This window comes from Protopterus annectens, chromosome 15.part0 (assembly GCF_019279795.1).
Source record: "Protopterus annectens isolate FY-2018-M chromosome 15.part0, PAN1.0, whole genome shotgun sequence".
NCBI classification, from domain to species: Eukaryota; Metazoa; Chordata; order Ceratodontiformes; family Protopteridae; genus Protopterus; species Protopterus annectens.
Genome location: NC_056749.1, coordinates 740911564 through 740924349, shown reverse-complemented (window position 1 = coordinate 740924349; position 12786 = coordinate 740911564). Strand labels below are relative to the sequence as shown.

General features: G+C 38.2%; 1 protein-coding gene across 2 annotated transcripts in view; it reads right to left on the bottom strand.

The window, feature by feature from the left end:
- The window catches only part of DNAAF6 (dynein axonemal assembly factor 6), a 528550-nt gene that overhangs the window by 85254 nt on the left and 430510 nt on the right, over nt 1-12786 (bottom strand). For both annotated transcript variants that reach the window (XM_044057602.1, XM_044057603.1), the window contains exon 5: nt 10543-10639. In XM_044057602.1, the coding sequence (XP_043913537.1) occupies nt 10543-10639 (97 nt within the window). The remainder of the gene's footprint in view (nt 1-10542; nt 10640-12786) is intronic.

Genomic DNA, 12786 nt, shown 5'->3' with positions numbered 1-12786 from the left:
TAATGACTTCAATAGTCCCAATAAGTCATATTTTAGACTATTTAGGAAGCATCCTGGGATGTTATCAGGGCCTGTTGAGGCCATATTCTTGGTCAGTATATACTCCCTAGTTAAAGTTGGACGGGTTATGTCTGAAGGTATTAATGGGGGGTGGTTGAGGGTGAGAGAGGTGTACAGTTGGAACTGAATTTGTCCTCTAACAGGTTCGCTACATTGCCAGACCCAGTGAATGTAGCATCACTAACCACCAGTTCAGCACTTTGCTATGTACTGCCCTTGAGGTTTCTGGCATAGCTGTAGAAGGTTTCATGGTTATTTTTATGTTTATTTTTCACCAAGGAGGATATCCTAACCTTAAAGTTAGCTTTGCTTGACCTATTAGTCCCCTTAGTTGCCTATTCACTTTCATAACAGTTTTTACCTTTTTTGGGAATTGCCCTTCCTGATTTTGGCCATATTTTTTTCTGTTGTTAAAGTATTTACTTCACAGACACAAATTTCAGGGTTTGATTCTCACATTTGAAGCATGGTTATGCTTAAAAAGGCCCTATAGGGTTGATAGTCTAGTAATCTCCTATGAACTCAATATATAAACCTTGACAGAGGAGTAGGAAAGGTCAGTGGATAATAACTCTCATAAAATATTGCAGAACCAGAGAAATACTAGCCTTAAAAGGGTATTGGTTCTTATCACTGCAACAAAAAGAAAATTGTTTGCAGTTGTTAAGATATATATATATATATATATATATATATATATATATATATATATATATATATATATATATATATACATATATATACACACACACACACACACACACACACACACACACACACACACACACACACACACACACACACACACACATGGATCTAGGACTACTGAACGAAAGTTCAATAGTCCGAATCCACAATAGCCTAACCACTTTAACGAAAGTGCTTTCACCGAAAAAGCACTTTTGTTAAAGTGCATCAGAAAAAAAAACAAAAAAAACCCCAATAAATCTTCTTTTATATTCTCACTCCGAGGTCACACTACAGTGGGGAAAAGGGAATTTTCCCTTAACCGCACCATAGTGCAACCAGCACAATGAGCATATTTATCGAAAGTGCTGCTTCGGTGAAAAGCACTTTCGGTTAAATATGTTCAGTGATTTCTGTTTCAGTAGAAAGTGCCGTCGGAGATCTGTACGGGTCCCAGATACACATACATACATACATACATACATACATACACACACATACATACACACACACACACACACACACACACACACACACACACACACACACACACACACACACACACATACACATACTTGTATACTGGTTCATAGGTAGGTACTAGGCTATCAGCCCTGGGGCCTATATAAGGCTAGCCAAAAAGGTTCCCTGGCTTTCCCCACCCAAGAAAATTATTTCCTTGTGCCCCTGTCGAGCAGTGCCGCAGAAGTGATCCCCAGGGTGAATTTTCTATTTCCCATCCAGTCATCAAGATTTTTCTTAAAGAGGGCCAATGAGGAGCTTTGCTTGACATGAATGGGTAGTTTGTTCCATACACACGCATATATATATATATATATATATATATATATATATATATATATATATAGATAGATTTGTTAACCAGTGTAAGGCACAGTTATCAGCATGGGATGATTTCCTACTAACAAGTTTTCTTGCCTCCTTTAATACTTGCTAAATATTCTTAGAAAATAGGTGCCTAAAAGGTATTAGGACTGTATCACCGAAGCAGTTAAATGAAGTTGTTTCAGGATGGGTTGTGTCAAACGCCCCCTGTCCTGTGAAAACAGATCCAGCCTGTGAGGAAGCTTGTGATGATTGCCTCTGTCCATTTCTAAAAGAAAGGGGAGTAGTAACCATATGAAATGTTGGGACCCACTAGATCAAGTCCCAAAACATGGAGACTGAATGGCTGAAAGAATGGACTTTATAGTCCAAGATGGCCAGTTTGTGGAATATTCACTTTTCTCCAAGGTACAGTGATCTTGAAAGTGGTAAATATAAGTTTGATGGGTGCAGTGGACCTTGCCCCCTGCAAAAAAGAAATTTAAAGGAGAAGAGTGATTTCTGATTTTTTTCCCCAGTTTGTTGGCACTTAGCATTTCGAGTGCTGTTATTTCAATAGGGAGCCAGTGAGAAGTACTGTTGCCTCAGCCTGACGGAAGTCAATGCAATAAGCTGCAGAATAACCCTGAATATTAGTGGAAAAGCATACAGGAACATTCCTAAAGGAAAAGAGAAGCCATCTGTTTTACAGGGAGTCCTGGAGTAGAATTATGCCAAATAATTGTTGTTAATGGAGGCAAATAGATCTATCTGAAGTGTTTCCCACAGCTGGATCAAATCACAGAAACCCCCCTGACATTTATTTTCTATTTGTGAGGGTGCTAACCGGTCCTGCTCAGCTTGTCTGCCTCAAAATTTTGCTCTGACAGGTTGTAAAATGCCTGTAGAATGAGCTACTGCAAATCTACACTCCAAGCTACCATGGCTAGTCTGCACAGAGGTTAAGATCTAGTTTGTTTATGTGCCACATTAACATGGCATTGTGTGTAACCACTAGTAATGGTCCTGGGACTCGTAGACAATTGAGAGAGTTGAGATGATTTATTACCGCCATCTCCTTTAAGATTATGTGTTTTGGTCTGTCTTTCTGTTCCAAAGACCATGAACTTTTACTCCTGTAGACACTGATCCCAAAGCAAAGTCTAAAGTGGTTTTATTTACAGTCTGTACTGGAGATACAGTGCATATAAAAAGTTTACACACCCTTGTTAAAATGCCAGGTTTTTGTGATATAAAAAAGGAGACCACAATATATAATTTCAAAACTTTTTCCACCTTTAATGTGACCTATAACCTGTACTATTCAATTGAAAAACAAACAAACCTGTTAGGGGAAAAAAATATAAAAAATAAACATACAATAAGCTGGTTGCGTAAGTGTGCACACCCTTAAACTAATACTTTGTTGAAGCACCTTTTGATTTAATTACAACATTCAGTCTTCTTGGGTAGGAGTCTATCAGCATGGCACATCTTGACTTGGCAATATTTGCCCACTCTTCCTTGTAAAAGCGCTCCAAATCTGTCAGATTGTGAGGACATCTTTTGCACACAGCCCTCTTCAAGTCACCCCACAGATTTTCTATTGGATTTAGATCTGCGCTCCGACTGGGCCCTTCCAAAACTTTAATTTTCCTCTGGTGAAGCCATTCTTTTATTGATTTGGATGTATGATTGGGGTCATTGTCATGTTGAAAGGTGAAATTCCTCTTCATCTTTTTAGCAGATGCCTGAATGTTTTGGGCCAAATGTGACTTGTATTTGTAACTGTTCATAATTCCTTCCACCTCGATTAAAGCCCCAGTTCCAGCTGAAAAAAGCATCTCTAAAGCATGATACTGCCACCACCATGCTTCATCGTGGGGATGGTATTGTTTTTGCTCCAAACATACCTTTTGGAATTGTGGCCAAAAAGTTCATTCTTGGTCTCATCAGACCATAACACATTTTACCACATACTTTTGGGAGACGATGTATTGTTTTGCAAATTTTAGCCGGCCCTGGATGTTTTTCTGTGTAAGAAAAGGTTTCCGTCTTGCAACCCTACCCCACAGCCCAGACGTATGGAGAATACCTGAGATTGTTGTCACATGTAGTACACAACCAGTACTTGCCAGAAATTCCTGCAGCTCCTTCAGTATTGCTATAGGTCTCTTGGCAGCCTCCCTGACCAGTTTTCATCTTGTCTTTTCATCAGTTTTGGAGGGATGTCCAGTTCTTTTCAATGTTACTGTTGTCCCATATTTTCTCCACTTTTTGATGACTGCCTTCACTGTGTTCCATGGTATTTTTTGTACCCTTCTCCTGACTGATACCTTTCAACAATGAGATCCCTCTGATGCTTTGTAAGCTCTCTGTGAACCATGACTTTTGCTGTAGCAGGCAACTGAGTATATGTCAGGAAAATCCTACTAGGACAGCTGAACTTTATTTGAGGTTAATCAGAGTCTCTTTAATTTATGGCAGGTGTGTACCCAAGATGACAGAATGCTGTAATTATATCAAAAGGTACTTCAACAAAATATTAGTTTAATGGTGTGCACACTTATGCAACCAGTTTATTGTACAATTTTTGTTTTTTATATTTTTTCCCTAACAGATTTGTTTGTTTTTCAATTGAACTGTACAGGTTATAGGTCACACTGAAGGTGGGAAAAGTTTTGAAATGATTTATTGTGGTCTCATTTTTATATATCACAAAAACCTGGCATTTTAACAGGGGTGTGTAAACTTTTTAAATCAACTGTAGAAAGAAAAACATGAAACCTGGATTCAGATAAAACTGGTCTCTCCATCAAGGAAGTTCCTTTTCTACAAATTTTAAAACCAGAACCTAAAATGTCAGATGATGATGTTGTGAACATACTGATTTTAGGTATCATAGAATTTTTCTGATATGGAGTCTGGCTAGAGGAATCATGAGAATCATGGATGCCAAGAATCCTAATATCCTGAGAAATTCCCTTGATGAAGCCTTGGTTTGAGAGGAAATCTCAGGTACAGATCTGGGAAAGAAAATCTCTTGGAACTGAAGTAGTCACAACAGGAAAATTCTGAGGAGTCAAGCAAGACTTTTGGATGTCCTCTTGAAACCCGGGTCTGTGAAGGAGATCTCTCACCTAGCTGAGACATTCCTGACACTTTGAAAAAAAATTCTAAATAGATAAGCAAATCATCTAAATAATGAAAAATGTAAATTATTTATTTATTATTTACTTTACATTTGTTGACCGGGCTAGTCTAGCTGGATATATGTCCATTTTCAGTAGAGGCCCGGGGAGAAAAGCTCCAAGCAAAAACAATAACAATGTTAAAAAAAAAAAAAGAAAATGTAAAACATAGCCTTATAAACTAATCGTACAGTGGTAACATTGGTAAAAGGGAAAAAAAGGAAATATGGTTATAAAAGTGTTGACTATAGACATTATGCTAAAAGTTAAACTAAGTCTAAATAAGCAAGTATATTAGAAACAAAAAGGGTATGGGCAGAAAGAGTAAAGTCCTTAAATTTTATCCTATTACTAAGAGGAAAGCAAAAGAGAAGTAACTAGATTAGGAGGTAAAAGATGGGGGAGAGGGGAAGGGTATGAGCTGGAGGGAAATAAAAGTTTCAGTCAGGGTTAGCACAAGGACAGAGCCACTGAGTTTTCAGATGTTCTTTAATGTGTTTTTTGAATTGTGAGGTAGATGCTATGGTAGATAGTTCAGGAGAGAGCTGATTCCAGTTTTTCCCTATAGTGTTTGAGAAAAGTGAATCACCAGCTTTGTTGTTAGATTTAATTGAGGAGACAAGGAGTTTATTTGCTGAACGTAGTGTAGCCAGATTTTTGTATGGAGAAATCAGATTAGTGAGGATGGGGGTGTCATTGGGGTGGTATATGATCTTTTGGGTGATAAGTAACTGTTGACAGAGTATATGGTTCTGTATTTCTAGCCATCCTAGTTGTTTAAGGTTAAGGTAGTGGTGAGTTTTAAAGGGAGAGGATGTGACGAATCTAGCTATGCTATTATAGCAGGTAGAAAGTTTGGAGATGTTATTTTTAGATAGGTTAGTAAATATAGCAGACGCATAGAAAAGGGTAGAAATCAGATGGGTTTGGGCGATAGTTTTCCTAGCTGAGGGGGTAAGGAAGGGTTTAATTCTATAGAGAGTACCAAGTTTTTTGTTGACGGACTTTATGGTGGAGTTAATATGGTTGTCATAGTTAAGATTATTATTAATTGTGACACCTAATAGGCGGGTGGTAGTTTCTGGTGCAATGTTAGTAGCATTGTTAGAGGTTATAGTGAAGATTGGAGTGGGTGACTTATGAGTTGGAGTAAAAAGAAGTAGTTTTGTTTTTTTAGGATTGAGGAGAAGGCGGTGTTGCATGAACCAGTTTTCAACATTTTGGAAAGCAGTTTGGGTGAGGGACTGGAGGGAGGATATGTTATTAGCAGTACAGATTAAGGTAGAGTCATCTGCATATTGAATGCAGGTGGCTTGGGGTATGTTCATGTGGAGGTCATTAATAAATATGGAAAAAAGAAGGGGACCTAAGATAGAGCCTTGAGGGACTCCAATATTTACAGGAAGTAATGAAGACAGATCATTTCCCAGAGTACAGCTTGCTATCTGTTTTGAAGATAACATTTGAACCATTGTAATGCTTGCAGATCAAGAGAATGGTACTTTAGTTTATCTAGAGGAAGAGTATGATTAACCATATCAAAGGCTTTTGACAGGTCTATGTATAGTGCAGAGGAAAAGGAGTTATTGTTACGATTTTTGTTTACAGAGTCAGTAAAGGAGAGAAGAGCAGTAGTAGTGCTATGGAATGGTCTAAAGCCATGTTTACAGTTGGCTAGTAGATTATTCTGTAGAAGATGGTTGAGTATTGTGGATACATTTTTCCATTATCTTAGCTAATGGGGAGAGCAAGGCAATTGGTCAGTAGTTAGTGAGCTCAATTGAGGTTCCACCTTTATGTAGAGGGATGATGTGGGATACTTTCCATATGGTAGGGATTTTGCCTTCAGAGATGGTTCTGTTAATGAGGATGGATATGGGGTAGGCTATGGCTTTTGCGGCAATTTGAAGGTATTTGGATGGGAGACGGTCAGCAGATGGGGTGCAAGGTTTTAGTTTGTTAAGTAGCTTTTGTATAAGAGATGTAGGAACAGGGTGTATATGAAAGGTTGGGGATAGAGTCTTGGAGGAATTAGATAGAGAAGCAGTTAAAGGTGGTAATGAGTTGGCTAGGGTTTGAATGGCTTCTGTAAAGTAGTTATTAAAGGCATCAGGGATTTGGTTGGAATTATTTTGGTTGAAACCTAATGGGGTGGGAGTAGTAGTGTTTCCTGGCTGAAGAAGTTGGTTAATACCTGACCAAAATTTTTGTGGAGTTTGTTGTGAAGTTTGTTGGAGGTTTAGGTAATCCCTAAGAGTATCTCTTTTGGTGGTGTTTCTCAATTCTTTAAAGAGGAGGTGGTCAGATGGGCATTTGGTAGCTCTCCATTTAGCCCATATTTTATTTCTAAGGAGCATTTTTTGCCTAGTTTGTTTAGTTAGCCATAGGGCAGATTTGGATCTTATTCTAGTAGAGCGGTAAGGTGAGTGGTGATCTAGTATTTGAAGAAAGTTAGTGTTAAAGTAGGTTACAGCCTCATTAAGTTCAAGATAGGTTAGTGGTGACCAATCACATGCTTTTAGTTCATTTAGAAAGCTATCAGGGTTAAAGAATTTTTTAGAGCGTGAAGTTTTGACATTATGAGTAGTTGGAAATTTAACTTTTTGTCTAATAATGTAAGTGAGCATGTGTTCACTGATATTACTGGGAAGGGTTCCTGGAGTATAATTGTTAGGGTGGCTATTAGTATCCAGTCAAGGGTGGATTCTTTCCCGTTAGGTTTGTGAATTCTAGCTGGAGTGTTTATTAATTGAGAGAAACTATATAAATTTATGTGGTTAGTTGGGGTCAGGGAACTACAGGTGAGCCAGCCTATGTTGAAATCACCCAATACAATGTTCTCTTGTAGTAGTTGGGTAGATAGGTAATTAAGTAGGTTTTCAAGAGCATCAGTATTGTTTCCAGGGGGAAGATACATACAAATAAGGTAGATCGATTTTGAGTTGTTTATTTGGAGTTTGGTTGATAACAATTCGGATTTGGTGTCTAATGATGGAATCTTGTTAAAGAGGGAGTAAATACTTTGCAGTCTGCAGTCAGTTATCACTGCAGCAAGACACTTTGTGAATACCCATGGAGCAGTAGATATCCCAAACGCTAAAGCATAAAACTGAAAGTGTGATCCAAACACAGAAAATGTTTAAAGTCTAGTGCTATAGGAACATGATGACAAGCATCTTTTAAATCAAGGGTCACTAAAAAACTTAAATGGGGAATTACAGGTAACACTTTATAAAGGGATAGAAAAGAAAGATAAGACTGTTCTCCACTAAAGCTACTACTCTGACACCAGAAACATTCTTGAATAACACCTTTCCCTTCATGAGTAGGAAGGACAACTTCTCTCACCCCTGAGGCAGCAGATGCTGAGTGGTAGGAAGGGAATAAAGAAGTTTGATCTGGTGGATGAGGAGGAATCCCCTGAAATGGAGGGAGAGATTCCCAATGCCTTCTGTATCCCTAATGAATTACTCTCAGAACCTAGATTCTTAGACTATCTTTTGCCAAAGAGAGAACTCTAGGGCCAGATTTTTGTGAAGAATAAGAGGCTTGCCAAGGTGGGTGGGGTTCTGAAGATCGTTATTAAGATTTGTTAGAATATCCTAGTCTCTGGGTTCCTCCTCCTTTCTTTTTGGAGCCCCTCTGCCATTGCTAAGTTGGCTTGTGAGTAGCTGCATCTACTTATTTTGCTTTTTGTTAAATGTCGCAAAGGCATCTGTAAAACCCAGCACAAAATTAGAAAAGGAAGTCTGAAAAATCTGAGAAACTCTCTGAATTATCTCTACTTTCTAATCACTTATAGTACTGCTCTAGCCAAGGTACATCTCAAAACATCATCTTTTTCATCCTCAGGAAGGTTTTATGCATGCAACCAAGCAAGCCTAGTAACAGCAATTCTGGGAGTGGCATCAGCTGAATCATCAGCATGCTTCAAAGAATGCTTAAGTTACTTGAGACACAGATGCAATAAGATTACATAAAATGACTTTTCCTCAAAGGAGGGAGAAGAAGCCATAATGTTCCTCATATTCTCAAAAGAGACAAGCATAAATTTTAATCCTTAGTTTGACAACTGAAAATTCTAAAAATAAGTGTTGCAGATGTTTATCAGCAGCTGGATTTGCCAATGAAATTACTGCTGGATCTGATCTGGGGTTAGAAAGTAAAAGCTTGCAAGACTGGGGAACTTTATACCATCTATCTGCTTTCTTAAGGGCAGCAGGCAGCTATCATGCAAGTTATAGGCTGTAATAAATACACCCTCCAATGCTGGAAGAATGGGAGGAAATGGAGTAGGTTTGAGAAATTCCAATTGCAAAAGATCATAATATTTCTTTAATGACAGTGCAAGACCTTTATTTTCCCAGTGAAACAACTGATTCCTTTTGGATATGGTTTCAGAAAAAGTAAATCTTTCCAAGGAGCACTCTTCTCAGAATCAAAATCAAAAACCCAAGGAGAGCAATCAAACATGCCCTCATAACCATTTTCCTGTTCAATGTCTTGAACATCCTCAGACAGTGAAGAATTCCTTTTTCTCTTATCAATAACACCAGAACTTGCAGAGTCAAGAGAATGAACTAAGCCCTGAGCTAAGCCCAACAAATCATTCCTGTCCAAAGTAACTGAGGCAGGGAAGATAAACGTCTTTCTGATTCTTTTTGACAGAAATTTCTAAGACAAAGCAGGCATTCTTGTGGCAGGCAAAACCTCTCAAGGGATGGGCATCTTAGACTGTCTGAACTGGCTGATATTCTCTGCCCCTTCTCCTAATAATGACAAGAGTGGTTGTCCTTTGCCTACCAAGGGCATTCAAACAGCTGCAGAGGATATGCCTGACTCCTGATCCATGGTGGCTTTAAAGACTACACCAGAGGAAGCCAAAGAAAAAGATGAAGGGTCTGAGGAATCAGAAATGTCCACAGTACAGTCACACATCTGTAACTGATACAATGTAACAGCTTGCTGAAGGGGCAAAGGGCGCTTAGGATTTTTTCTTTATTGTGGCTGCAAGAAGGAAGATCTGAGAAACAGATTGTTAAAAAAAAAAAAAACGAAAAGCACTTTAAGCACTTACCCCAGCTACCCAGCAGTAAATTAACACACCTTTTATACAGTTTAATCTAGTTTTAACAACTTTTTCCTCAAAAGTCAGAAGTAATGTCCCCAGTAAAGAGTGGCTAAAAGTCAAGTGACAGTCTATACAAAACTTTTTTTTTTATGTAGCTTACATAAAAGTTAACTTTCTGTTTAAAAATAAGATGCAGAAGGTTTTTCCCTGAAGGGAACTTATCTGCACCGCAATGGGAACTGCTAGATGACAGTTGATCCTTGAAAACCCACAACAGGAGCAATGGTCAGTGGCAGGAAAGCTCTGAAGGGCTTGGAGCTCAAATCACTTTTTTTTCAACTTTGCTAAAGATGGTTAAAGGTTTGGGCACATGAAAGGTGCCCTTAAGGTTTGGAAGCTGTCCAACTGTAACATATTTAGCAGAATATATCCCATGTAGCTAATGCTACTGCAACAGTGATCAAATGATTAACATCTGTAGCGATGTTGTACAATAAATTAATAATACACATAAGATATCAATCCACACATTCAGCTTTCAAGATCCGTCTTATTCATTTTCAAAATGTACATTTATCTTAATGGTTGAAATATCTTTCTACAGAGTCAAGCCATTTTTATACACACTACTGCTTGAATATTAATCACTTGGTTAACCTCCACAAATCCATTTTATGTAATGCAGTGAGCCAGAGATTGTATGCTTACTAGCATGTCCTCACAGCAAGCAGTAGACGGATCTTTTCTGCTCATCCCTAGGAAGACATCCTCTGCTGTGACTTGCTGCTTGAAAATGATTTGGTACCTGAAATAAAAAAAAGAAATTCAAGTTGAGTGTGCAATACATAAAGTCTAATTACTGCCTATATGCCTGCTAAAGTGTCTTGGGTGTTAATAACCAAACATATGCAATACATTTGAAGACCCAGTGACATTGCTCTCTAACACTATATAGATCTCTTGAGACAAATGTACAGTCAGAATCAGAGATTAGATTTATCATTGGACTTGAAAGAAAAGTGCCTGTCAAAACCACTACACTGTGATGAGTACAAGAATTAAGATAAAAACTTCATACCTAATCATGCTGTAGGTAAAGAACCAAATATTATATTTTAGGAGAACAAAGAAGATGGTGAATACCCAGCACTGTATATAAATGAAGAACAAAGAGAAACAACCTCAACGTTAACTTGCACAGGAAAAACACACAGCATACATTATACCATACACATACTGATACAGAGAGAATGAAGACTACTGTGTCACACACTGCAAATGTGTCTGTAAAAGGGAAAACTTTTACTTGCTCTAACCCGCTCCATTCGCCCTGCGGGCTCACTCTGCTCCCCTACCCTACCCCCAAATGACACCCACCCCCAGAGGTCCTAACCTTATACCTATCAAACCACACCCCTTCTCCATTTCACCTATCACAGTCACACTTCCATCACATAATCTTCTCTATTTTCCCGCCTTTTTTTCTCAACAACTTTCTATCTCTCCCATCTCTCTCTTTTACCTTTCCTGACCCCACCAACTTTACCACTTCACCTAAAGTTATAATTTATATCTACCATGTCTATAAATAAACCCTCCACCATAATCCACTTACAAATGTTGCTCATACTTACACTTCTACCTCCATTAACTCTTGCCTACCAGTTAACCTCCTATGAGCACCCAGTATATACAAACTTGCTATACCCTACTAAACAATCTACCTCTTCTTCACTAGTCTCTCACACTGACCATTTCAACATTACATCCATACCCAACTATCTATTACCTAAATGCCATAGGACAGTACACAAAGATATAGCTTCCCTAATTCCAGAAGGTATCCATTTCTTCTCAGTAAATACACTAATAATCGATATCTAACACTACTCCACTCCCTAAAGGATGGAGACATTCATCCAAACCCAGGCCCAAACACCTCCGTTACCACTCAACTCATTAAACCAAACCCCTCTACCATTCACCCACTTAAAAAACCTCCAAACTCACTCTTAATAGCTCACCTCAACACACGTAGCATTAATAATAAAATAACACAACTCCATGCTCTCTTGGAACTCTACTAATTTGATATTATTTGTCTAACAGAAACTTGGTTAAAACCAGTAACAAAAGACAATGAAATTTGACCACCTGGTTACAACATCATATATCTTGACCGTGTAACCAAGAAAGGTGGTGGAGTAGCTGTTCTATTCAAATCTGATTTTCAAATAACCATCTTTAACCAAAAACCTCCTCAAGACTCAAATGCTGAGATACTTATTGCCAAGTTTCAGCTAAACCCAGTTAAATCTATCTATATTATTGATCTATGTTCCTCCAGGTAATAACATCACTACCATCGAAAACATCCTTTGTTGGTTATCTCTAAACCTTCCCCAAGAAACCATAATCCTAGGCGATTTTAACATTGATTGGAATGTTTGCAATAACAACTGCCCCACTAACCATATTAATCTCTATGGGTTTACCCAAACTATTACCTCCCCTATTAGAATAAACAAGAATAATAAGAAAGAAAGCACCTTAGATTGGATACTTATTAATAATCAACCCCAGACTTATGAAGCCGGAACCTTCCCTGATGACATAAGCGACCACTCACTAACCTACATTACCAGGCTCAAAACCAATCCATCAATTCAACCCATATTTAGGGCAATTAGAACCAAGAAAAAAATTCAACTTAGATCTATTCCTAAGTGAACTTAAAGCATGTAATTGGTCCCCCTTAAAACACCTTTCTCTTGATGAAGCTGTTGATTACTTTAATACTCATTTCCTAAACATACTCAACCACCATGCTCCTGCCCGCTCTATCAGGATAAGAACTAAATCTGCTCCATGGCTTACTATGGAAAGCAAGCAAAAAATCCATCTCAGAAATAAATACTGGAATAAATCACGCTTAACTAAAAACCATGCTGA